Source organism: Magallana gigas, chromosome 9, assembly GCF_963853765.1.
Source record: "Magallana gigas chromosome 9, xbMagGiga1.1, whole genome shotgun sequence".
In the NCBI taxonomy this organism is placed as follows: Eukaryota; Metazoa; Mollusca; class Bivalvia; order Ostreida; family Ostreidae; genus Magallana; species Magallana gigas.
The window spans coordinates 32,202,410-32,229,059 of record NC_088861.1 but is presented as its reverse complement, the minus strand read 5'-3'; the positions used below and the strand labels follow the sequence as shown (position 1 = coordinate 32,229,059).

General features: G+C 32.8%; 2 protein-coding genes and 1 long non-coding RNA gene across 11 annotated transcripts in view; 2 read left to right on the top strand and 1 right to left on the bottom strand.

Annotated features, from left to right (window-relative positions):
* Nucleotides 1-20,034, bottom strand: part of LOC105321945 (uncharacterized) — a 64,955-nt gene extending 44,921 nt beyond the window's left edge. The window contains exons 1-4 of one of the 5 annotated variants that reach the window (XM_066070992.1): nucleotides 19,845-20,034; nucleotides 17,542-17,641; nucleotides 9,820-11,961; nucleotides 6,378-6,606 (exon numbers count right to left, since the gene is read on the bottom strand). In XM_066070992.1, the coding sequence (XP_065927064.1) occupies nucleotides 6,378-6,606; nucleotides 9,820-9,894 (304 nt within the window). In that variant the 5' untranslated portion in view covers nucleotides 9,895-11,961; nucleotides 17,542-17,641; nucleotides 19,845-20,034. Of the gene's footprint in view, nucleotides 1-6,377; nucleotides 6,607-8,986; nucleotides 9,222-9,819; nucleotides 11,962-17,541; nucleotides 17,642-18,341; nucleotides 18,861-19,844 lie in introns of those variants that run through there. The other 4 variants (XM_066070991.1, XM_066070993.1, XM_066070994.1 and 1 more) reach the window with 4 other exon arrangements.
* The window catches only part of LOC136271267 (uncharacterized), a 144,404-nt gene that overhangs the window by 114,809 nt on the left and 2,945 nt on the right, over nucleotides 1-26,650 (top strand). For 3 of the 5 annotated variants that reach the window (XR_010709185.1, XR_010709184.1, XR_010709183.1), the window contains one exon: nucleotides 24,277-24,485. This is a non-coding gene — a long non-coding RNA (uncharacterized lncRNA). Of the gene's footprint in view, nucleotides 1-22,449; nucleotides 22,847-22,941; nucleotides 22,966-24,276; nucleotides 24,486-26,650 lie in introns of those variants that run through there. The other 2 variants (XR_010709182.1, XR_010709186.1) reach the window with 2 other exon arrangements.
* Nucleotides 608-2,766, top strand: LOC136271559 (uncharacterized). The gene is made up of 2 exons (XM_066071801.1): nucleotides 608-2,217; nucleotides 2,441-2,766. Exons 1-2 carry the CDS (start codon nucleotides 737-739, stop codon nucleotides 2,538-2,540), a joined length of 1,581 nt encoding a protein of 526 aa, XP_065927873.1. The 5' UTR covers nucleotides 608-736; the 3' UTR covers nucleotides 2,541-2,766.

Sequence of the window (26,650 nt, the reverse complement as noted above, 5' to 3'; positions counted from 1 at the left end):
CGGTCCCGCCCTACCACTAGGGACTGTGATCTTGCAAACTTGAATTAACACTATATCCGAGGATGCCTCTACACAAGTTTAAGCTTTTCTGGCCAAATAGTCTTTAAAAAGAAGATTTTGAAAGATTTTCTCTATATATTCCTAAGTAAAAATCCATCCCCCATCGTGGCCTCACCCTACCCCTGGACTATTATTTAAACAAACTTGAATCTATATGATCTGGGGATGCTTCCACTCAATTTGGGCTTTCCTGGCCTAATAGTTTTGAGAAGACTTTAAAAGATTTTCTCTATATATAAAAATTTATCCCCCAACACAGTACCTTAATCATCATATTTACTGTGATAATTGCAAAAAGACATTTGATGACAATAGTAATGAGTGTCCAACTCCTGGATGTAGAGGCTTTAAAAATAATCCAGAGTTTAGGAAATATTTTGTCACAAGTAACCTTTCTTATCAACTAAAAGAAATATTGGAAAGGCCTGGACTGTGGAACTTGATAGAACAGAATTACAATGTAGAAGTAAATACTAGTGTTATTTCTGATGTCAAGAGTGGCTCAGAGTATCTAAAGCTTAAAGAACCAGGCAATTTTCTTTATAAGTCCAGCAACATTACACTTACTTTATTTACTGATGGCATACCTTTATTTAGTAGTTCATCTGTCTCACTTTGGCCGGTATACCTCATCATAAATGAGCTGCCCCCTAAAGAAAGATTTCAACGTACTAATATGATACTTTGGGGCATTTGGCAAGGTGTTGGAAAACCAAAAATGTGCATGTTTCTGAAACCATTAGTATTAGACTTACATAATCTATATCAGATAGGCATGACATTTTTGGTTGATGGAAGAACTGTATCCTTGAGGGCGATGTTAATCTTGGCAACCATGGACTTGCAAGCACGTGCATATGTATTGAACATGACACAGCATAATGGCCTTAATGGATGCCTATACTGTAAAGAACCAGGGGTTGTTGTGGCAAGTGGGAAAGGCAATTGCAGGTCTTATCCATATAATGAAAGCCCCATTTTGAGGTCTGAAGAAGAGGCTAGAAACAGTGCAACTTTGGCTAGGAATGAAGGGAAGAGAATTGACGGCTTCTTTGGGGAAAATGTTTTTATGTATCTCCCATACTTTTCCATGACAAAAAATGTTACTATTGACTACATGCATGGAGTTCTACTAGGAGTGACAAAAAAATTTCTCGATATTTGGTTCGATAGTAAACATTCCCAGAATGCATGGTACATTGGTGATAAGATTAAAGAAGTCGACGCAATTCTTAAGAAGATCAAACCACCGTATTTCATTCATCGTCGTCCCCGCATCCTGTCGAATACATATCATCACTGGAAGGCATCAGAATTAAGAAACTGGCTGCTCTTTTATGCTTTACCATGTTTGAACGAATATTTACCACAAGTGTATTTAGTCCACTTTAGCTGTTTAGTGGAGGCTGTATATATTTTGCTAAGTGAAGGAATTGATCAATCTGATCTTGATCGTGCCGAGGAACTCTTAAATGCTTTTTGTAGAAATGTGGCACCATTATATATGGATAATTTAATGAGTTTGAATGTTCATAATCTTACTCACCTTGTGACCTTTGTTAAGTCATGGGGACCACTTTGGGGGTGGTCTTGCTTTGCTTTTGAATCCTTTAATGGTGAAATCACAAAAGCCATACATGGAACAGGAAATGTCTGTAGAGAAGTATTTTGGTTTCTTCATGCCCAAAAACGTGTTCAGAAAAATGTGCAACAAATGCACTCAAATGGAATGAATGACACAAAAGTCTTAGGTTTTCTGGAAAGGCTAAGTGCAGCATCACACAAGCAAATAGGAACTGAGGCTTTACATTGTAATGTGATAAAGATTCAGGATTTAAGGGAAGACCTTCATGATGATATCAGGGACAAACTTAGAGAGATTACTAACTGTGACAACAGAGAGAGTTTTTCAGTGGTTGCTAAAATAGCCAGAAATGGATTTACAATGTATAGCATGGCTGTAAATAAAGTAAAAAAACAGAATTCATACACTCTTCTCCTAGAAAATAATCAAGATGGAGCTGATATGATTGAAGTTGAGCGATATATTATGCATAACCAAACACACCAAGTGTTTGCAGTAGGCAGGCTGATGAAAAAAGAAGGACCTATCCTTGACAGACGAGTTCCACACCTGCAAAGGGTTTCGTATTTAAGGTACTAATTCTTATGTTTATTGAAAGCAGTTATTAAAATTTATGATCGTGTTAATTGTAGTTTTACAAATGTAAAATATTTTGGAGCTTGATGAGATCAACCTCAGGGTTCATACGTTCAAATTTAATTTCAAAGGCACTTAATAAATCCAAGATGCCGTAACATCATTCGTTTTTTCAAATTATTTACAATGTTTATGTGCCCATTTTTAAATTTCTTTCAGAAACAATCAAGATGTTGTCAGAGTTGGAAAAATAGTAGAGCCTCTTATTGTAGTTGGTAAATATGCAGCCCGCCTTCCAAACCACCACGAAAGAGATTAAAATGACTACTGAACAGATAAGAATGAGTTTAAGACAGTGAAGTGAGAACTGTAGAAATAAAGTAAAGGAAAAAGTATCCGCTTTAGACCAGGAAAATTAATCTTTAGATTTCTGAACAGTTTAACATTGTTTAAGACACTTTCTTTATTGCTCACTGTTGAGGACTAACAATCTGAATTTCTAATTCTTAAAATGTATGTGAACACTGGTAGACTTTATTTGGGAAAATTTTATGGCATTATCTATTCTGAAGCATTTTTTGGTATAATAAGAAAAAACTTTTCAATAAAGATTCTTAAAAGTATTTCAATTTATTTTTCAATTTATTGTTACCATTTTATCCATTAACATGGTACATTTACTGTGGTTTCATCAATATTCGTTGAATACCAATTTTCGTGGATTTCGTCGTTTTAAGTTGATCCACGAAATTAAATGTTCATTGAAAGGCAATTATTATTAACATTTTGTATTGATAGCGTCATTGGCCACGAATTTACGTATCCTTGAAACTGTGTTTTTCACTTAATCCACGAAAATTGATACCCTTGAATATTGATGAAACCACAGTATTCTGATATCAATATTAATCAGTATTAACATGATATATGACTTTCTATTGAATGGTAGCTTTTGCTTTATTAAACAATCAAAATTGAAAAATGGAACAAAAGTAATTTATTGCAAGTTAAACAACAGACTAAAAGAAATTATTTTAATCCACTCATTATGACAAATGCTGCTTTGACTAAAACTGAGTTTGCATAGTCTGTTCTCCGACTTGTATTTTGTTAGTTAAAATGTAGTAGGAAACATATCAGGATTAAACTGTGTTTGAATTTAAGGGAATCAATTTTATTCTAATTCAATTTAAAGAATTGCCTAATTTTACATAAGTATGCCACCATTAAAAAACATTTATATTCTCATTTGAAACGTTAATCTTTAACTTGGCTTCATAAAGCAAAAAACCGTGCTTGGATACAATGAAAATGAAAAAAGTTACAGATTTTTTTTAAAAAAGTACATTGAATACCATATTTCTACTTGGAAAAATATTTACTTCTGATTACAGAAATTTCCATGCTTTTCCAGTCTGTAAAATTTCTAAGTTCAACATTATAATTATAAAGTTAAAGTCTTAAAAATTCTAAGTCCAACTTTCCAGTAATTTCCACCCATTTTCCATGATGTTTATGTTATCCATGAACATTGTACATGGACGTCCAGTCTGTTCTTGTCCATGTATCCTGGACTATGTCCATGTTTTCCAGGCATTTCCATGGAAGTTCTATGGAAAAGCCTGGAATCCATGGAAAAATGAGACATGTCCATGGAAGTTCTACAGCCGGGTATATGACTGTTGTAATTGGGTCAAAGGGTTGGACTAATACCTTCAAAATGCACTTACATGTAAACACAGACTGATTTTATTTGTCATTTAGCCAACACAATTACGAAACATTTCAGCTACAAAATGTATGAATACATAATAAAATTAAATTAAATTTAAAAAATTGGATAATATTTTAATTTTTTTAGGGGTTGTTATATTTTTAATTGACTTGCTTCTAATCAAATTCAAATTAAGGTTGAATCTGTGTATAAATGTATTATCATTAGCATTATGCCATTTTCAAAGAATGGAAGTCTACTTGATTTCTCAAATTTCTCCCTATTTTTCTGTGAGGGAGAACTTCAGAAGTGACGTCTCCCTAAGCTAAGTTTGCTCTGGGTTGGTCCCTGTTAACACAACCACTGAAATTTAATTATTTGTTATATTCAGAAATTGAAGCCTCTGTGATATTGCATAGAAACAGGAACAAAGGACACTTGTATTGTTTGAGAATTTTATGATGACTTATTAATAATTTTTCTTTTCCTTGATTTCTGTCCTCGAGGCACTGAAGATTGATAAGAAAACACCCCCAAATGAATGCTTTATTTGATAAATTTTTATATGGCAAATTCAACAAGTGAAAAGCTGTCAATATGACAGCAAACCGGGTTTTCTTTTATGTAAACTGTATCCATAATCCATGTCAACCCTTATCCAGTGAAATGGAGTACCCTACATGTACATGTATATACAACATTTTGACAAAAAATGACTAAGTTCAAAAGCTAGTATTTTTTTCATAAATTATCGGAAATCAAAATCCTAGCAATATGCACACCTCTGATATATGTACAATTGATCTGCAAAAGAACAACTTCCTATCTTGAGAACTGTAGGAGGAGTTATCCGTACAATGAGGGTACCCTATATGCAATATTTTGCCAAAAAATGACTAAGTTCAAAAGCTGGTATTTTTTTCAATAATTATCAGAAATCAAAATCCTAGCAATATGCACACCTCTGATATATGTACAATTGATCTGCAAAAGAACAATTTCCTATCTTGAGAACTGTAGGAGGAGTTATCCGTACAATGAGGGTACCCTATATGCAATATTTTGCCAAAAAATGACTAAGTTCAAAAGCTGGTATTTTTTCGATAAATTATCGGAAATCAAAATCCTAGCAATATGCACACCTCTGATATATGTACAATTGATCTGCAAAAGAACAACTTCCTATCTTGAAAACTGTAGGAGGAGTTAGCCGTACAATGAGGGTACCCTTTTGGCAGCCGCCCGCCCGCCCGCCAATCCGCCCGCCCACCCGCCCGCCCGCCCGCCATTTTCACCATTTTAATAACCGGATTTTTCCGTTGGAAAACCCGGTTAACTAGTAAAATGCCATAGGAAGTCCCATATTTCAGTTTAGACTTGTGTTATTACTGTGGAGGGGAAAGATGGGCCGCAAAATGAAGAAGGGGCATAAACCATTTGTCTTGTTTGTTCATATGCAAAAACTCAACCTTATAAAGGCCTTATACTGTATAATATTTGGATTCACTATATGAAATAAGTACATTTATTTGACTTGTCGTCAGGGTAACTGATTTCCATAATACTGGGTGACTCTGAAGACTGATCTGGAGTCCTAATAAACTTTTATTTATGGTTATAATTATAACCTTTTATATCCTTTTATAACCTTTAGTTATAAATCAGTCTATGTTAGTTACCACGCAATTAATATTCAGTATCTTAGTGTCCATCATGATAAAAAAAAATGTATGTAAAATAGAGGAAAAAGTATTCCAATCATGATGAAAATACAAAATGAACATGACCTCAGCTCCACATCATGAGTAATAAGTAAATTTTCAGAACAAGTGAAAAGCTGTCAATGTGACAGCAAACCGGGTTTACTTTTATGTGAACTGTATCCATAATCCATGTCAACCCGTATCCAGTGAAATGGATAAGGTGAAAGGGTACCCTATATGCAATATTGTGCTAAAAAATGACTAAGTTCAAAAGCTGGTATTTTTTTCAGAAATAATCAGAAATCAAAATCCTAGCAATATGCACACCTCTGATATATGTACAATTGATCTGCAAAAGAACAACTTCCTATCTTGAAAACTGTAGGAGGAGTTATCCGTACAATGAGGGTACCCTTTTGGCAGCCGCCCGCCCGCCATTTTCACCATTTTAATAACCGGATTATTCCGTTGGAAAACCCGGTTAAAAATATATGTTTCAAATTCTAAAAACTACATAAACCAAGTCTGAATTTTAAGTTAAACAGACATACAGATGTGGAACAAAGTGTGATCAGAAAAAGGTAATTAACATTGTATTAAAGGTATAGGATGTTCAAGGTCATAAAACATAAAAATTACCATACATGTTCAAATAGTTAATCGTTTTACAGGTAGCTATAAGCTTTCAATAGTTGTTAAAAACAGGTCAATTCACCCAATTAGAGAATTTTCATCCTACCTGATATTATGTACTGTCCATAGGCACAGACCTCAAGAGTCTCGTTGATGAATGGGTTGATGACACAGTGGTACTCAAGCTTCTCAGGTTCGCTGCATTGGCTGGCATATTGTGTACAATTTTTTCTTTTTGAAGCCTCGTTCCATTTATCCAGACTGTCTGGGCAGGTTGGCACAACTTTTTTTGTTGATCTTGTTACATTACAGAAGTCACTATTGGTCACCACTGTCTGTTAAATAACATCAAGAAAAAATATATAATTATTTGAAACCTTGGCAGTTTAGCAAATTTGTTGACAACAAAAGAAATATTTCAGTATCTCGGCCAATTAATTTCACTATAGACTGTATACTAGTATAACATCTGCAATAATGTCTCCTTCAAAGTATGCAAGAATATTCATTACAGGACTGGTCATGAAAGCCTCCAAAACTCTATAATAATCTTAATAACATACATGTATTACATGTATTAAGATGAAATACTATTAATTCACACTTGTGTTAACAAATATTGGTAGCACTTGCAAGTTGTACATGTGCTCAACCAATATACATATATACATGCGACATGTGAATGTGCAATTTATTAACAAAGATGCATTTAGACCACACTTACATATAAGTCTTGACAATAACACAGCTAGCTATGTTAGTTGTTTTGTAACCTTTATAAGTACCATCATCTTAAGCAAAATGTTGTCACCCTAGAGTTCATTTTGACTGCATGGACCAATTTATAATTTTTAAGTAATTTAATATCACATGCAGAAATAATGGGCCGCATTGTGTTCCTGGCCTCACAAATCGGTACATTTTTTTTTTTTTGTTGGGACATGAAGATGTCATGATTTTATACAATCATTTGCAGCTCTGTTACAATTGTAAAAAATTTGAAATCTGAAAATCTGTCAGGCTGTAAGTTCATTTTGATTTACTTGCATCTATAAATGCCTGCTCAACAATTTAGCTACAGATAAACAATTATCAACCTGTTGTTATAAATCATTGGCTTGGGCATTTAAATTTCTGTGTATACCCGTAGACATAAATTACTGTCGTCCTTTCACAAAGGCTGTATCTTATCTATTTGAAACAACATTCATTCGAAGCAAGTGTACAGACACAAAAAAAGGTAAAAACAAATATATCAGGTTTATTTCATATTTTTATCACCTAAACCTAACAAAAGTATGCATTCCAAGAACATGTTTACAAAAAAAAAACATTCATTATTTGAATGTGCATTGTTCAAAATTATTTTATGCATTAAAAATATTGTAATCTATTAATAAAATATATCATTTGATTAATTAAGCTGCTGAATTTCATTTGTTTTTGCAGTTTATCTCATTGAAATATGGCACCAGTATTTTTAGTGCTTGTACATTGGTGACATATCAAATTAATATTGTTGACCAACAAAGAGCCACTAAATGTTATTAACATATTATGTATGCAAATAATTTCATTTGCACCAGATATAAATTACATGATCTTTTGAAATATTGTACAATTCTTATCAATGGGAATGTCGCGATATATATTTTAGGTTCATAGAAAAGCATTGAAATGGAACAAACTTTAATTGCTATGAAAGAAAATAAAAAATAGGTCAAGAACAAGTCTAGGTATCAATTTCATTTTATGAATACAAAGGTGAGAGTGGGAATATTTGTACTGAGAAAAGATCTCTACATGTCAAAAGGGTAAATTCATTCTTGTGAATTCTTTATCATATGTTTCAATAATTATTTAAATTCTATAGAGGATCTCTACACATAACGAGGAATCATTATGTTTGTGTGAATTGCTATATCATGTTTAAATTATCTGGTCTAAGATCTAACTTCAAATAAAATTGACTTCAAATGCAACTTACTGAAAATGATATACCTGTTTTCATTGACAGGTTCATATAAGCCTTTTTTTTTTATCAATTTAATATATACTTATTAATGATGTACATGTACTGCTTCTACACAACATGTAAATAACTTTATTTATACAATTAATATGCTATATGGCAGCTCATCAACCTTGACAGCATGTAGTATATGAAGAATTGGTGGAATATTTCAATCACCATGAACACATTTATAGTAATTATATGTATTTTAAGAATAACTTGAAAAGTAAATATTAATTAATCTAAATAACTTAATTGGACTAATACTAATCCCAATAATACTAGTGGGATGATTTAACAATCATGTACCAAAAAAAAATCATTTATAATGTTTATGCACATTATTGGTACTTTTGTCACTGAAAAACTGGAATATCTTAATTAAAATTAGGCCTATGCATTCCTCATTGCGGAAATAAAAACGAAACAAAGAAAAAATGTAAAAAAGGAAATTAATTATAGGCCTATATAACCACGAAAAAACTTAACATTTTTGAAAGTCTAATTTAAATACCACTATAAATTATACTTTAAGACAGTAATATTTATCCTTATAAAGAATCCTTCTGATATATTTTTTTGTGTGTGTGTATCGAGCAGAGACAGTAGTATCTATTCCTGAATGGTTAACAGATTTTTGCAATCTGATCACACAATGTCACGTAGTTTACAATGAACCATGATGAAAAGGCTTTGTATACCTTCACTGCTACGAGAATACAAATCAAAAGGCACCAGGATGGTCGTCCTGTTGGTGTAAACATCGTAATACGCGTAATAACACTAGAGCCGAGCTTAATAACGGAAATACGATATGGCGGGCCACCGCGTATGAATTCCTTCCGACATTCCTCTGTATCAATCATCCGAAAACCATTTAGACATAAAGATGGGAACTTAAACACAGGGGCTTGGTTGTTGGATAGTGAATTTCCTAATTATTTGTTCCCGAAGAAAAAATTGATTAAAATTGGTAATCTTATGTGTATTTCTGTGTATTGCAATAAATAAATTCACTGAAATCCCCCGTTTCAGTCATGTTAAAAAAGTGTATTAAATGTACATTTAAAAAACTTTTTTAACATGACTGAAACGGGGGATTTCAGTGAATTTATTTATTGCAATACACAGAAATACACAGAAGATTACCAATTTTAATCAATTTTTTCTTCGGGAACAAATATATTAGGAAATTCACTATCCAACAACCAAGCTCCTGTGGACTTAAAATGTTTATTTATGTTATTCGTGACCCATGTCACATGCCATCCTTTTTTTTGATATGGGGCCTCAAACAGATATGATAAATTTCCTGAAATTATTGCTAAAATATTGCATATGGATATTGAATATTGATAGTTTAGACTAGGAATCGAAGCTAATGGTTTTTTAGAAAATGATTTTTTTTTTTTTTTAGATTTTCTCTATATATACATGTACGTATGCCTTTGTAAAATTTGACCCCCCCCCCCATTGTTGCCCAACCCTAACCCTAGGGACCATGATTTCAAAAACAAACTTAATTTTACACTACCTGAGGATGCCTCCACATAAGTTCCAGCTTTTCCTGCTTAATGGTGTTTGAGAAGAAGATTTGTGCCCACAGCATATCCTCTCAGATCAGAGTTCCAGATTTTCTTGCCAATTTTTTTTTTTATAATATAGAAGAAGATTTTTGAAAAATACCAACAAATTTTCAATATGTCTAAATTATATTTCCTCTTTAAAGAGGAGGTCCCTTCCATGATTTGAACAAAATCCAGTGATGTTTTGTGCCAAGTTTGGTTGAAATCGATCGGCCCAATAGTTCTTGACATCATGTGAGAATAAGATGAAAACGTGACAAGTTAACGACGATAATGACTGCATCAGACAACGGACAAATTTTTAATAGAAAAGCTCACTTGGACCAGCTTTGAATTTACAGTGAACTGCGGGTTTGCTGTTTGCGTTGATGTGAATGACATGGCCATGGATGCGGTGCACACTAGACACTGGAGCTGAAAGTCAGTGTGCTGTTTAATTACGAAGCGTATCAGATGATTGACCCCAGACATCTGGTGAAGGAATACTAATATATCGGCATGTCGCAGGCGGGTGCATACAATGGATGTTTAAGTTCAATTTTTTTTATTCCAAGAGACAAATATCTCAAAAGTTATATAATACAAGTGAATTAAATACAGTCAGACATACAAAGTGTACAAAATCAATTTTGAGTATTCAAAATAGTATATTTGCATTTCCATTGTTCTTTCCCACTGTAAGCCCATACGGAGGAGCTGCAATTATTTCTCTATAATCGCAATTGCTCTGTCAGTATACTATGACGTCATAAAGGTGTAACGTTATATATACTTTTCCATGATGTTATAGATTTAAACCACTATACGATACATCATGTGTTTTTCTCCAACTCCATTAAAATTGACGTTTTTACATGTAATATTAAAACATGTTTTTGATAACATTTTAAAGGAATTACTGTTATAACATATCATTGATTCTGTTAACAAATCTATGTAAATTAAAAAGATACATTACAGTCTGAATGTTTACTCTTGATGTAATAACTAAGCAAGGTCTATACTAATACAGGGTATTTGCGAGTGGTAAAATGCAAATATAAGTAATAAACAACGATTATTTAGTGAACATGGCGTTATGAATAGCAACTGCTCTGCTGGCATATTTTCCATGATGCGCTAGCGCGCATCATGGAATATGCCAACAGAGCAATTGCTATTCATAACGCCATGTTCACTAAATAACGTTGTTTATTTCTTAAAAGGTTTTCAATATCAATATCAATGTATACGTAATTAGAAAGGGTTATAATTTACAAAAGATGACCGGGGTTCAGGGTAACAGAGATAATGGTGAACCCCTGTCACAAAGCGGAACTTAATCAATGTTGCTCTCAATTCGAATTCACTCAACATTTAATTTTGATGATAATTATGTGAAAAACTAAAACAAAATCAGAAATTGTTTATAAAAGAATTCCCGACTGTGTTAATTCTCATTTCAGGGTAGAGATCATTCACAATTTTAAGTTTGCACCGAGTCCTTTTAACCCTGCCATTATTCAACTGCAAAGAGTCTATATATACGTACAGTTCAGACGTAAGGTTCACAAACGTCACAGACCAGCGAATAAGTACACGAGTATCATTTTAGTAATCTTTAGAATGTTTTTTTCTTTTCTTACTTGTGTACTTCAACACGAAAGAAAATTCACCGCTGCGTACTAGTTTTCACTTCCTACATTTGAGTTAGCACATTGGTGGATGGCGACTGCAACTAAACTGCTGAATCACATCGCAACTTCTCGGGCCTTTCTGGCAGAGAAACTTAAGGCCTGAGAAGTTGGGGTTGCTGTTGAATATTTCTGAATATGTTTTATATGTTTAATCAGCGGCGTTGGAGTTCTCAAGTTCTGTGAATCGTTTTAGAGGATATGACATCTGCAGAAGATTCTTATGTTCGTGCTCCTTAAGTTGTTAACTGGTCCTCTCGATTTTCAGTTTCGAACTGTTTCAAGTCTAGTTCGTCAGTTCAAAAACAGCAAAATACAATATCAGAGTAAGAGATGCATGGCCGGCGCTAGACGCTTCAAATGCTGTAATACACGATTTCTGCCATGTTTTTACTTAATCCATCTTCTTGATAAAACCTAAAAAAAAAAAAGAAACAGTCAGTTGGGGTAAATGTTACAATAGCTAATTACTCAGATCGGTCTCTACTCTCTAGTCTTTCTTCGATTATTGAATTAGGAAATATCATGCAAGAAATGAAACAGTCCAACAGTTTTCATCAATCCATAGAATAACTGAACCAAAATTTTTGACAAATATTTACATTCACTACAAATGATTACTCTATTTTTTTTCTGAAATTGTCCACTTTAACTCAATTAAGCAGCCGGGATAATTAATTTTTATACTTTTCATTGGTGTCTTCTTTGTACTATTTAAAATAGTGTTGCTCAAATTGGTTTGCGACGACTATTTTTTGCTATTAAAATGAATATATAATCTGGATCGTGGCAAGAAATATTTGCGACAACGAGCCTCTCGCGAATTAACTCTAATCGTGAAATTTTCTCGCACGCGAATAAAAGCTGGTTTATAGTATTTGCAGGGAATATTTCTTGATCTATTGAAACTATCAAAGATGCATTGAGAGCATGCATGAACTCCGCGGACTTGGATGGACTGACCCGGCCCAGACTTATCATTAAACTGTAGTTCGTGACCATGACGACCTTTGCATGTAAGTGTTTAGAAACTGTTCCTCTTGTGAAACGTTTAAATGACAATAATAGTAATGTATATGTATTTTACTCAGTTTTTATGAGTAATTGATAAACTGATTCACAGCTATTAAGGTATAGATGCATGTTTATGACTAATGAAATGCTTTCTCTTGTGCTTCATTTGGACTTTTAAGGTCTCCTTTTTATCAAACTAACGAATTGATCGTAAAGAGTAAGTAGCTAAATTTTTGTTAATGTACATCAGTATGTAAGATAAAAGAAATAACATCATCAAATTAATTATTTCGTGCAGTCCTGTCAGTTTCTTTAGAGCTATGAATTACAATCAATTTCCTTAAGAAATATATAATGGATGTAAATATAACATGATAAAGTTCAATATTGCAACTTAGATCAATATATACATGTAAACTCAGGTTCATCCAAATACATTTCAAAAATCGACTGGACGATATTTTTTTCAGATTGAGAGCTACAAACTTGCAGCTGACAAACGCAATAGAGTGTAGAAGCTTTTAATAGGTGTTATAACTATAATAAGTCCATGCAGTTTAGTTTGTAACTCAGATCGTATTATAGGTGGGATTAAGACATTATCGCTCGGGACATTTTTGAGAGAGAGAGAGAGAGAGAGAGAGAGAGAGAGTTAATTCATAGCTCAAAAGAAACAGCCATACTGAAATCTAAACGCCCTATTTATCGATTGGTCGAAATCTACAGCGGCTGAAAGTGACAGACTGAAATTGACACGCCCTATTAATCGATTGGTCTGAACCTACAGCGACCTTAGTAAAATCCCGGACTGCACGAAATAATCATAACGATGCCAGACTCAAAGTCTCACAGGAGACGATTTGGCTGCTCCTTTTGGCTAAAGTTCTTTTGTACATTAACAGTTATTAATTATGTAGATTTTACTAACTTTTCATAATCAGTTTATTAATTACATGTAGTTAAAGAAAGATGTTGATATAAACAATAAAAAATTTTCTTTGACGATTCATGCGGGTTATAAAGGTAGCGATCATTGCAGGAAAAATTTACAGAACCCGCTAACGCGGGTTATGTAAATCAATGAATGAATCCCCAAAAAAGCATTTTATTGTTTTAAATGTACACTGTGTATCTTGAACGTAAATAACTTTTACATTATTTAACAAGCTCCGTTTTGAGATACATGTACATTAATTTTCTTATCTATTTTCACATGCATTCACATGAACACATCTTTAAGATAATATCTGTGTTAACGTTGAATATAAAATGAAATAGTTTAAATCCAAAAATATGTGTATATATATATATTTAACATTTTTTCCTCCTTTTTTATGCGATATGTCAAATTATATTTTGCTTGTACTCAATTTTATAGCTTCCCTTTGGCTCAGATATTGCAAAGTATCCTTAACCATAACTATTAAAGTGTTTTCCAATGCCCTTGCCAATGATCTACAGAAAATAAATAAAGCTAGGTTCTTATTAAGTCCACTTCAGTATGCAACTACTAGCATGTATTTTAAGAATCATCATATGACCCCCCCCCCCCCCCCCACAAAAAAAATGAATAAGGTTAGATGCAAAATAAATAAAATTTATGATTCAAATATAAATCATAATTAATTTCTTTTCTTTTCATTTACGCGAATAAATTTATTATTAATAATATCAATTTTCGTAAAAATTATAGGCTGGTCGTCTTTACGTATGCTGTAAACACGTTTATAAAATAAAAACTGATCAAATGTAGTGATATTTATGTGATTCTTCATTTTATTAATGCCTTAGGTCTTGAATAATTAAAATAATTAGTTGAAATTAATTTATTGACACTGCAATTTTAAACTTAGCAAACACTGTATAATTCACAGTGCTCAATAACAAAAAATCTCCTTCAGATATCATTTTAGGGGGGGAAACTTAACTTTGTTAATTTTCATAAACTTAATTTGATTACAAAACTACTTAAACTAAAATCAAAACTTTCGAAAGTTTAAAAGCTAAGAAATTACGAATAATCGTTTGATGCATTCGAAGGCATGCTTTGTAGTTCTGTAAATGTATATACATGTATTTACATCTATCAAGTATTATTTCCTCTATTCCTTACGGAGACAATTATAGTTTATTCATAGCTCTATAGAAACAGACAGACTGAAATCTACTTAATATTTTATCAATATTAACAGTGGCATATTTAAGATTTGATTTTCATTTCTTTTTCTATCACAGACAAAGACAATGACAAATGTAAATATCTTAATATCAGTTTCCTTTGGACACATCTTCCTGGTTAATTCAATTCTCACTGTCAAGAATAAAAACCTCTGTGGTATGGTTTGGGGGCAGTCTGTGTTTAAAGATATCTGAATGAAATCGATGTAATCAAATCGAATGCATGTAAAATTTTTACAATTTTTGTACTTTACATGTCAAAAAAATCAAATGACGTATTGATAGGGCGCAAGTGGGGTTTGCATACAAGTTTGATATTAATTATCAGTTTAACAGTACACCAGCTGAAATTTACATGAATATATTTAATAAGGGATCATTCTTTTAATATAATGAGGTGATAATTTCGGTCTGGGCGTGATTTGAACACGCCCCGACCAAAATTATATCAAAGTATGATTCCTTATTCCTTTATAATAAAGCAGCTTTATAAAGGATATTTATAAGTGTTTAACCTTTAATAAAATATACATGTGTATCTTTAGCATCGGGTAAAATATATTTCATTTCTTTTTTAACACACACGAATTATCATTGGTTATTATGATTTGAATATGTCAGATTGTTTTCCACATTTAACAACTACTTTAATCCTCTTAAATGGCTTTTATTAAGCGTTGTGTATATATCTTTTTATAAGTATATATAATAATGATTTATAGGCATCTTAGTTTAGGATATTCCTCAAACTGCTTTGGTTTTCACCCCTAGGTTTCACTTATATGTATTTGTCTTAGGAACGTTCGTGAGAAGACTGTATCATAGAAAATTTTCGCAAACATACCTGCATATTTATATTTTAATTGTCATTTAGCAGTGTTTATACTTTTAGTTCAGACCAAATATTATAATTTCTCCCTTCATAGATTTAATATTTATTGAATTGCATCATGAAGTTTGCAATATTGGCATAACAAATATGAAAAAGGTCATTTAAAAGCAAAATCAAATAAAACTGAGTTGGGGCAAAAGCACCGCTGCGCAAAACAACCGGTTACCGTTCATTATGTAGTTCCGCGATAACTTCAGTTTCTTTTTTTGAATACTTTGACTTTTTTCATTTTCCTTTATTCAGTTTTAAATATAACTGTATTAAAGTTTTCTGTATCACTGAGAAGAATACATTATGTATTTGTTGGATGATGATAATATTTTACAGGAACTACATCTTCTACATGTAACGTTAAGTCAATGGAGTGCGCAGGTTGTTTACAAACACACGGAAACTCGTGGTTTTGAAGGTAGACCTAATGCCGTGTCAAGTGCCCTTTTTGTGGTGTTAGTCCAGCCGATGAGATAGGCAACAAATGACATTAACTCCAAATATTTTTTCAAGAGACAAACTGATTATAAGAAATTATTTTTTTCTAGAGTGTTATACGTGTATTGTGAAAGCTATGATCGACGTGATATACCTTTGGAAAAAAACCCCAACTTAGTCCCGCTCAATCAGGCGCTTGTCTCTGCGTTTCGGATATTAACGGACGCATCCGACCAATGTAAACTTCCGCCAGCTTATAACATAGGCGTCGGAACCGGGGGGGCTTAGCCCGCCCCCCCCCCCCCCCCCCCCCACTTTTTTCGTAAACGTAGACCTAACCATTAGGCACATAGCATCATAGAGGGTTATATATTATTTAGCTCCCCCCCCTCACTTTTTATCACCGGAAATATAGTTGTTCCTAAATTAACCTTGAAAGTTTGAGAAAGTTGGAGTAATAGGCCTACCCCCCCCCCCAATGGACCCATGGATTAGGATTTACATGATTCAATTTGCTTCCGACGCCTGACAAACCAAACCCCAATCGCAACTTCTCGGGCCTTTCCGACAGGTTCGGAATTCCGAGCCTGTCGAAAAGGCCCGAGAAGATGCGATTGACCAAGCCCCTGTTGGGAGGCCGCTCGAAACGGTGCGAATCATTTTAAAATTATATTTTTTCAAACAAAATGTACTAGTGAATATATAAGTCGATGATGTAAAAACTAAATTGAATATTTCTTTATCTAAATTGTCCTAGTCGACGACAGTGGTACAGGTATGTTTTGCTCTGAGACGTTTAGATACATGTAGATTTCGGTACGAGCAATAGACCAAAATAAACCGAGTGATTGATTGTGTAGCAAAAAAGAAAAGAAAAAAAATAAATATTAAAAAAAAAACCTCTATAATAAATGGAGTGTGAGCACGCTGTGTTTTGACCAAATTAATTTATGTTATATTTTGCAAGTATTTTCCCGACTAAGAATATCTTCCCAACTCAAGGGTTTCTGATCCGCTCCGCTTTACATAGTAAACCCATCAGAAACTCTTGACTTGGGCAGATGGACTGCAAACGAGTTCACTTCCTTCGATCATAAAAATTTAGATTCCTCTATATATTATCAAAACGTTTACACATATATTTTGATTGAATCTAAATTGTGTAAAGAACAGTGCACCATAGCCGCGCGTGTTTGCTTGCACATGCACCTGGCGGTATGTCAAGCATGCACCATATATATATATATACATGTATACTCTGTTAATTTTAAGCGGATTGTGTTTGTACATTCATGATTGTATAAAAATCGAACGATCGAGGAAGTGATTTAATTCTTCCATTTATTGAGTCGAATCAGGTATATATTTGTAGAATTGTACATGTAATATAATTAGCAGTATAATGCATAAAAATAACATATACATGTATGTTTCATTTGTCTTAATTCTAAGCACATGGCCGTCATTCAATCTTATTTTTCTACCTTGTTTGAGTGTTTATATATTCAGCAAATAATCAACGTTCACCGCTCCCTTATGTTTTTTCGTCTCGAATGTTGTAAAAACCATCTCACTTTTCTTTTGCTGAAAACAAAAATTTAGAAGAACCTTAGTCTTTATTTATATATACATTTCATATTCAAATTTCCATTCGGACATTTAAACGGAATACTTTATTATTTATCTTTATTTTTTCTCTTTGAATATTAACTTACATCGATTGCATAATCATACTGTTAGTTTCGGTCTTAACGTTTTCAAGAATGTAATTTTCAGACACGCTTGACGAAATATATTTTTTCTCGTAACTATATAGGCCGCGTTAGTTGCTGAAGGTCATCGTATGGGACGGTCACCATCCAACACACACACGGAAGCAGAAGCTTGGACTTTGGACAGACACTGTAGTTGTGTCAAACAGCAATGTGATATAGGCCTGTCTATTTCATTGTTAGATCAATAAGATTTGTCTGGCTTTTGAGCTAAGACTACGCAATCGATGCATATATTTCGATTGAAACTGCGTCATTTTTAATTTGTTTGACTTTTGACGCAAAGAATAGATAGCTACATGTGTACGCCCTACTGAAAGTCCAAGTACGTCTTGTTAAAATGGTTCTAAAATCAGGTTTTTTATATAAGGAAAAAATGTAACGTTCATGTAAATGCCCGAAAGTTCAGAAGATTAACAATATGTACACATGTACATGTATAACGTTCTCCAATAAAACAAACTTTTTTAAAGTTCATCATATAGACATCGAGAGATATATACTGTTCTTACCTTAAAATATGCCCAGGATCTATTTCCTAAATTTTCGCCCACATAATGTGAAAAGTATATGTGGTGTCGTTGAAAATGAATTGAAGATATACTTCACTGACAGCGAACAGTGTATACTCCATTTTACATTAATTGCACATATGTTACATTAAAGTTTTAAAATTCAAAGAATTTAAAACTATCTATATATATAAAATCACTGCAAAGAATAAGATACGTGTGTATTCGGTCCGTATACTTCCTGCCTTCTCTCCCAGTCCTTTTTATTGACCGTATTAATCTATATTTCAATTTAAAGTCCCTAGCTGCGTATATGCTTACGTCTGGTAGTTGGAAAGTTTTATTAAACGATTTTTGTTTTACCTTTAGAATCCTTTGTTCACCGGTTATCTGTTTAACACACTGATATAATTATACACACACACGCAGGGACCTTCATAAGCCAATGTCGTTCAATAAAAAAAAGAATTTTGATCTAATAATGACAACTTACTATTCAATCGATATTGTGAATGCATGGAAATTGATCATGAAATATCTAAATTTCTATGTGCAGGCACGTAGCATCGTGTTTGAAAGGGGGGGGGGGCACTCAACTATACTTCCCAAAAAAAATTCTTCCCTACCAAAATGTTTTCCCCTCCAAATCATCAAATTCCTAATCCGTGGGGGGGGGGGGGTATATTCAATTTGACTACTCATTTCCTTATTTTCATATCAACTTTTTACTAACTTCCAAAAAAGTGGGGGGGGGGGGGGCAACTCCATTATAATTCATTTTTTTTAATGTAAATTTTAAAAAATTTGTTGCTGCGATAAAAAGTGTGTGTGGGGGGGGGGGGGGCAGGGCCCCCCTGGCCCCCCTGATGCTACGTGCCTAATTAAAATAAATCCTATATATACATGTATGCATGTTTATTGCAAATTATGAAAACATGTACTGGTCATACATTACACGTGCATAATAAGGTAGTATGGCATATTGTGACGTACTTCCCATCGAAATAAACAATAAATCAAGCATGATTTTATATAGGTGTTTACCCCCGTTACCTAACAGCGTATAGCGCAATGGGTTTGAGCGTTAGCTACGAAGTTGAATGTCATGAGTTCGATTCCTGTCGGACCTTTTGTAATTATGCTCTTTCCAAACATTATTTTGGGTTGAATATTGTAAAATTTTAAAATTCTTAAACGATTAAAGTATTTTGATTAAAATGTACTTTCATTTACATCTGTATTTACATGTGTCACATATACCACCTTAGGTGGGTTATTTTCTAGGACAAAACCAATCTCCCTGCATGCATGTTTACATTTATCTCTCTAAGCATCTATTTTTACACATGCATCTACCGGGTAACCATTCGATTAATTAAGACTCAGGGTAAACGAAATATGGCTTCTGTGACACCGAGAATGGAAAGGTGACACAGATGAAAAAAAAAATAATCGTGAAATTATTCGTTAAACGAAATACTAGAATATTATACCTAAACTTACCCAAAACCATGGTTAGTTTTTACGCAAGTCCAATGCATTATATACTGGAACGACACATCAATTCAAGTGAACCTCAGTATCATATATAAAATGTTGCTAGCACTAAGTATATTTTACATATATGCGGGTGATTAAATTCCAGGTAGGCAGCTATCTCTGCACATGTTTCTAGCGATGTAATAGATCAGTGAGAGATAACACAATTAACTCACGGGATATATGGGCATTCATCTCGGCTCCTATAGCACATACGAGGGTCAATCAAAAAATACGAAGACTTTTGTCATAGCTATGTTACTTAACGTCATATCATTACTTAATTTGGTAGACATAATTTAGCAATAGTTTTAGACAATTTGCAAGAAAAAAAGTTAATAAATTTCTTTATTTCTAAGAATTATTTAGAATTTAATCCTGCAAAAATGAGGTCACGGCGCACGGTCAAAATTTGTGTTATGTCAACAATAAACCATATAATGTTGAAAGTATTATCTCTATAAATTTGGCTTAAAACCAAATTAAATTAAAACTTCAAATTAAGTATAGTAATGGTATTCTATGTACCAAATAATGACGGGATATATTGTTTTGTCGAACAGATATTAGTAACTAAAGTCAGATAGTCCTCTTTAGAATTGACTAAAAACATCGACGTCGCCTGACGTCACGGCGCAACGAAAAGTACAAATAAAATGGATTTAACTCAGGAAAAAGCCGATACAAGCTGTGAAAATGCTCAATGGTGCAAAAAATAAGTCAACAATTATTTGCAAGTTTATGTTTAACTGTAATAAATTTTGTGGGGGTGGTGGTCATTGTATTTTGAATATGAAACAGTCCGAAAGAGAGTAGAATATCTGTAAATATTTGGTCATAAAATAAGTAACGTCAACCAACGTTCAGGGTTATCCTTACTGTAAACTAAGATATACACGGTTAGAAAATGAAAACATTGAAGAACTAACTTATGATTACTAGAAAATGTGTGCAAATAAGATGTTAAGTGGTTCAGTGCCATTTTTAATTGTAAGAAGAAAGGCACAAGAGACTAAGCGTGTTACATAGATGGAGTATATCTATAAACTGTGCGTGTTTAATTTTGACGTCATGTTTTGAACGTTACCGTGCGCCGTGGTGACAAAACATGTTGTTTTTAAAAAGGGGTAACAAAAATACCGTTTTATCAAATGGACTAAAACTTCGCATATCAATAACATAAGTGTTGGTGCACAGATTAATCTGTTAAGTATGACTTTCATGAAAAATATACGATAGACAGCCGCATTGTCTTCGTATTTTTTGATTGACCCTCGTATACGGCAATTACAAACAAAAAAGAATTTAAAAAAGTGTAAAATGAACACCTAAAGAATTAGGCCTATTGAGCAACATGCATTGAAAATGATAATAATCTTCGTGCAGAATGTGTGTATTTTTTTTTTTTTTGACACTGCAGGTATGGTATATTGATATCATCTTAATTATTTATGGAATCAGAATATTTGCTTTCTGTTATGCAATGTATGTATCATGTTCATAACTGCACAGATATACGAGAAGAAAAAAAATCATGTGTTGATTTAATTGATGTTAACGTTGTTGTTGTTTTTTTTTTTAACACATACTGTTTTTAGTCACTGGAATTATGTACAGTGCATTAATTTTGTGATATATCAGACCAACGGGTTTGCAATAAATTGTAATTCATAAATGATAACTCATAGCCACTCTTACATTTTCTAATTAAGGTGGTATGGGACACCTCCATATTGTGACGTACTTACCATCAAAATATACATTACAATGAAATCAATGAATATTTCCCCCCCCCCCCCCAATATTGTTATATAAGACATACGACTTATAGCACTTGTAATGATAAACAATATAAACAAAAGTATAGGCAAAATTGGACAGTTAATTAATTTAGCATTTTGAAAAAAAAAATTGAAATTGAGTAAGAACTTTCACTACGAACCCGTAATTCATGGGTTCGAATCCCACTGGGGCTGTTATAATTTTCACCTGATCTCAATATATTTATATGACGGAAACTGGCATGTTTTCGTTTTTTGTACCACAAATATTGCACATTGTATATAGTCAGAAGATCGAAAACAAATCTTAATTGCAGATGCTCTTTGTTTTCATTTTTTGAATACGTGTACTGGAAATGGGGGTGCCTATTCTATTTTAAATAAAAATATTTATCACATTCCAATAAAGTTGACTCTTAAGAAATTGAAATCATTTTGCTTAATCTTTGCCAAGACTCATTCTGGCTTATATATACTGAAAAATAAAGATTGATATAAAACAAGATTTTTTTTTTCATCCTTATTATATTTTTTTATCTTGATATTTTTTTTATTAAACTTATCAACATATTTAATATTTTTCTTTGTCGTGTTTTTCATATCTTATTTTAGGCGATTTTTAGAAATTTTATTAAGAACATGTGAGGGGCAGTGTGAATGTTACTCTGATTTTTTCTTCTTGGAATGAGTTTAATTTATTTAAACAAGGGTAAAAGAAAATAAAACAATTTTGCCAGTCTATTCTTGTTCTCAAGCGCACTGCCCCCGTTTTAGTGTAAACGGAAAAAAAGTTGTCGTTCGTGAGCAGAAAAACAAAATGGATGAAATTGATGAACCATGGCCAAAGAAAAGAAAAGAAAAACTGAGACATTCACCACAGAATGTAAAGATTTAGAACAAGTGAAACAATGCGAGAACTCCTTATGTTTTTACAGATGAAATCCATTAATAGTGCAACAAATCACGTCTTGTAATGCAGTCAGAGGATGATAAGGAGTTAATTTTTCTCGAGCTTCATGAGAGACCTGTCAAGTATCTAGCGAGCTTTATCAATTGGCAGCTTATTAGTCGCTATTCTCTTACTCAATGACTTTTTCAAGAACTCGAATATTCCTGGTGATCTACCTTCAAAGCTTCTTTATGGAAAAGTTGCCATGTTGCTGCTGCAGTTCTTGATGGATGAAGGTACAAAGTTATGAACATCAAAAGGCCCAAGCCAAGGGTCCAATGCCATGTTATATGTATTATAATTATGTCATTTATAGTTTTATACTGAGACTACCCTTTGTGTTGAACAAATGAAGGTAACCACTACTGTTAATTCAAGTTTTATCTTTTTTTCATCAATCTTTCCCTCAATACAGCTATAGATTAGTTTAATTAGATTAGTTTAAGCTAATACTTGTGGTGTACTTGTGTGAAAGTCAGAATATTTCAAATCCAGACAACTCAGTTGGTAGAGCACTTAAACAGTTAAACTGGCAATAGCTTTGGGGGGGAGGGGGGGCAGAGTTTTGAATCATGGTCTGGTCCATCTTTATATCTCCCATCCTATTGCATTTTGTGCTGTGCCAACCCCTATAACTGACAGGTTTCCCCCTGCCAGGGGAAAGAGTCTGTACTGATCTTAGAAAGCAAAAGTGGAAGGTGGTTGTCAGACCAATTTGAATAATGCTAGAGATTCAGGGGGCCCAGCAGGGGTTGAAATTAACAGGAAATGCTCGCTAAATGCAAGTTAAAATTTTAAATTGCGAGTTGAAAGACACTGTGGTTGTTAATTTTTGCGGGTTACAAAATAGCAGTCTTTTTTCAGATGTTCTGCATTATCCGTTCAGATTTTGTTGCTTACGCTAAAAATACTGATGAGGTGGGAGCATTACTGCATAAGTTTGGGTGTTTTTAATTTCACTTTGTTTGCAATCAGACAATTTTCATGTAAACATTGATTAAGGGGGAACAGGGGGTTGCAGTTTTAAAATTATTTGTCAATAATTTTTTTGGCTTTTTTTAACATGTTAATACATTAATTTACATTAATATGTCTACTACAACTGTTACATATTAATTTCATAACAGTACTACTTTCTTACCTTGCAAGGGAGATATTTTGATAGGAATTATCCCCCTTTTCTGGCATTATGAATTTTTTTAACAGTTTCAATTTTCATCAATAATTAATTATGAGCCCGTCCTATGATATTGCGGTAGTTAAATCATTTTGTCAAAAAATCTATCAATACGAAAATATTTCCAGAAATTCATGTGATTGTGAGTTTCCTCTATTATATACCTCAGTGATGTTCAGCGTGCCTCTGTTTACTTAAGAATGATTTTTTATTACTTACATGTAAATACTTGTGTTAAGTTTAGTATTAATTGATTTTTAATCTTGAAAGAATATACATACGTAATAAAACTTTTATTTTTCTTGTAATAATTTTTCAATCCAGTCCTGACTCCATCTAATTATGACAGTAGAGTGGATCTCGAATGCTTCGAGTTCACTTTGCATCTAGTCTGGTGGAGTCCACTTTTTAAAACAGTTAGTTAGAACATGATTGTATTTTATTATTGAATGCATGAATGGATGCATAACATTTATTGGCCTATTGTAGACTCCCAATCTGCCTTGAAAAGGATTCAAAGAGTAGACATCTTAAGATCAAGTCAATGGCTGTTCTAGCAGATCATTTGTTTTGTAAGCTGTCGCTGTCTGATACATGCACTATTGACCAGTCTGCAAAGTACAAAGGGACATAACTCTGTCAGTGTGGATCCTGTAAGCCTGTTCATGCTTCATCTGGATTAGGTGACACAAGTATAGGTAAGTAAAATCAGAAGGCTGTAGGTACATAGTATGAAGTTCATGTAGCAAATACATGTACCGGTAGATGGATACTCAAAAACAGATTTAAGCTTGAATTATGACGTAAATTTATCCCTGAATCCTGATGATTTGCTTTGAGATATGATCTATCCAACTTTTTGTTTGTTTATATTCACTTGCCATTAGGCTTGGAGGGTAGAAAACAAGCAACTTGGTGGATCAGAATCTATTCCAACGCAAATCATAGGGTATCTTAATTATTCATGGTTGATGAATGATTGTAATAGGGATCATTGGTCATGTCAATGTATTAGGACAGGAAGATCCAAGATTTAAAACTTCTTTCTCAACCAATTTAGATTTATAGAAGTAATTAAGTAATATGCATTGTAGTGTGAATTGCAGAATAACTCCCTTGGTCTTTAAATGTTTTGAAATATAAAACTGTTGTTTTCACTTATTTAGCATTTGATCAATTTTTTGTTGATAAAAAATACTCAGTATTTATTAAAGATTTGTTTCTTAAACATGGTAAATTGATTACTTTTTAATGAATTTAAATTTATTTTATTTTATATGTAAAATTATGACATTCAAATGCAATAGAGTGGTCCAAAATGATGTACATGTAAGACTTTCAAGTGAGAAACATTTTGTGTAAACTGTTTAGTGTTTCGAGGACGCCATTATTTGTTTTGTGTAAACTGTGAAGTTTTTCATGCAAACATTCATTTAAAAAATAAGGAATCATTGTTTGAGTATTATGAGGTTATAATTTTGGTTGGGGCGTGGTCAAATCCAATAAAGGGCTTTATGATAGATTTGATCACGCTCCGACTAAAATAATCACTTCATAATAGTCATAAAATGATTCCTTATTACTTATATAAATATATTATTTCCAATTTCTACAGTTTTTAAAACAACATTATAAAACCACTATTTTTTCATGTAGCACATCCTATATGTTTTACTACGCAGCGCAGCCAATATCGGGTGTTTCTAAAATATATATGAGATTCGTCTGGGTGGAAATAATGTTATCGTGATTCAAACGAAGTGTCGCTGTTGAAATCATGCAACGCCATTTCAATGAAATATATAGTAAAATGCATATCTGTGTCGGGAAACACATTTCAAAACTATGCTCCAAACTTTTAAATGATCTAGACGAACTCAAGAGAATAACAGAATAACAGAAGAGATAATTTTGAATCAATTCACAATTTTTAAAAATAATCAATATGTGTTCTTGACCAATTATTCGCATGCAACTTTAAAGATTTAAAAGATTTCACAAAAACTTTTATTTTCATCACGACGTTAGCCCGATGTCATCAATTTCTTACGTCTGAGAACCAAAAATGAAAATGCGCTGTTTGACAAGACAAGCTGATTGACACTTATTAGAACATGCCGATCAAATTTAATTTATTATGAATATTTCTAATGCATAAATGCAGTTAATGTAAGGTTGTGAAGAGAAGAAACATGGCTACTTTTCTTTTCATGAAAATAAATGAGTCAATCATTCAATGCAAATATAATTACCATTCAACAATTGACATATTAATAAGTTTGTAATGACATGTATACGATAACTAGCTAAAGCCAAAACAATTTTTATAGTTAGATCGGTATTTGAAAATACAGAATTTATAATTGTAAAACAAGCTAAGTTAATACAGTCCAATTAATTTACATTGTACTTGTCTAAACATGATTATAGATGAAAGAGTACCAACGCACACTCATATCTTATAGAATTCAATGCAACAATGTGTGTCACGTCTTTAAAGATTTAGCATTTGATAATTATAAATGTTTGTATAAACTGTAATTTAGCTTTTTGAAATATTTCATTTTATGTTTCTAAATTTAAAAGAAATGTATGAGTTTTCTATGACGTTCAGCTCTTTGTGACATCAGCAAACCTGCGAGCTACGCTAAATGACATATTAGGTGGTATATTGGAAAATAATATCTTGCTTTGAATACGACACTTGCCATAGTAGACTTGCTTATATTCACAAGCTATTTGTTTGACTGATTTACCAAACATTGTTTTATCATGTTCATCAGATACTCTGATGCTGACAAAATGTTAGTGTGCCAATTTTTGCTAGAGTAATTGCCCTTTAATCATGAAAACTACTTATTAA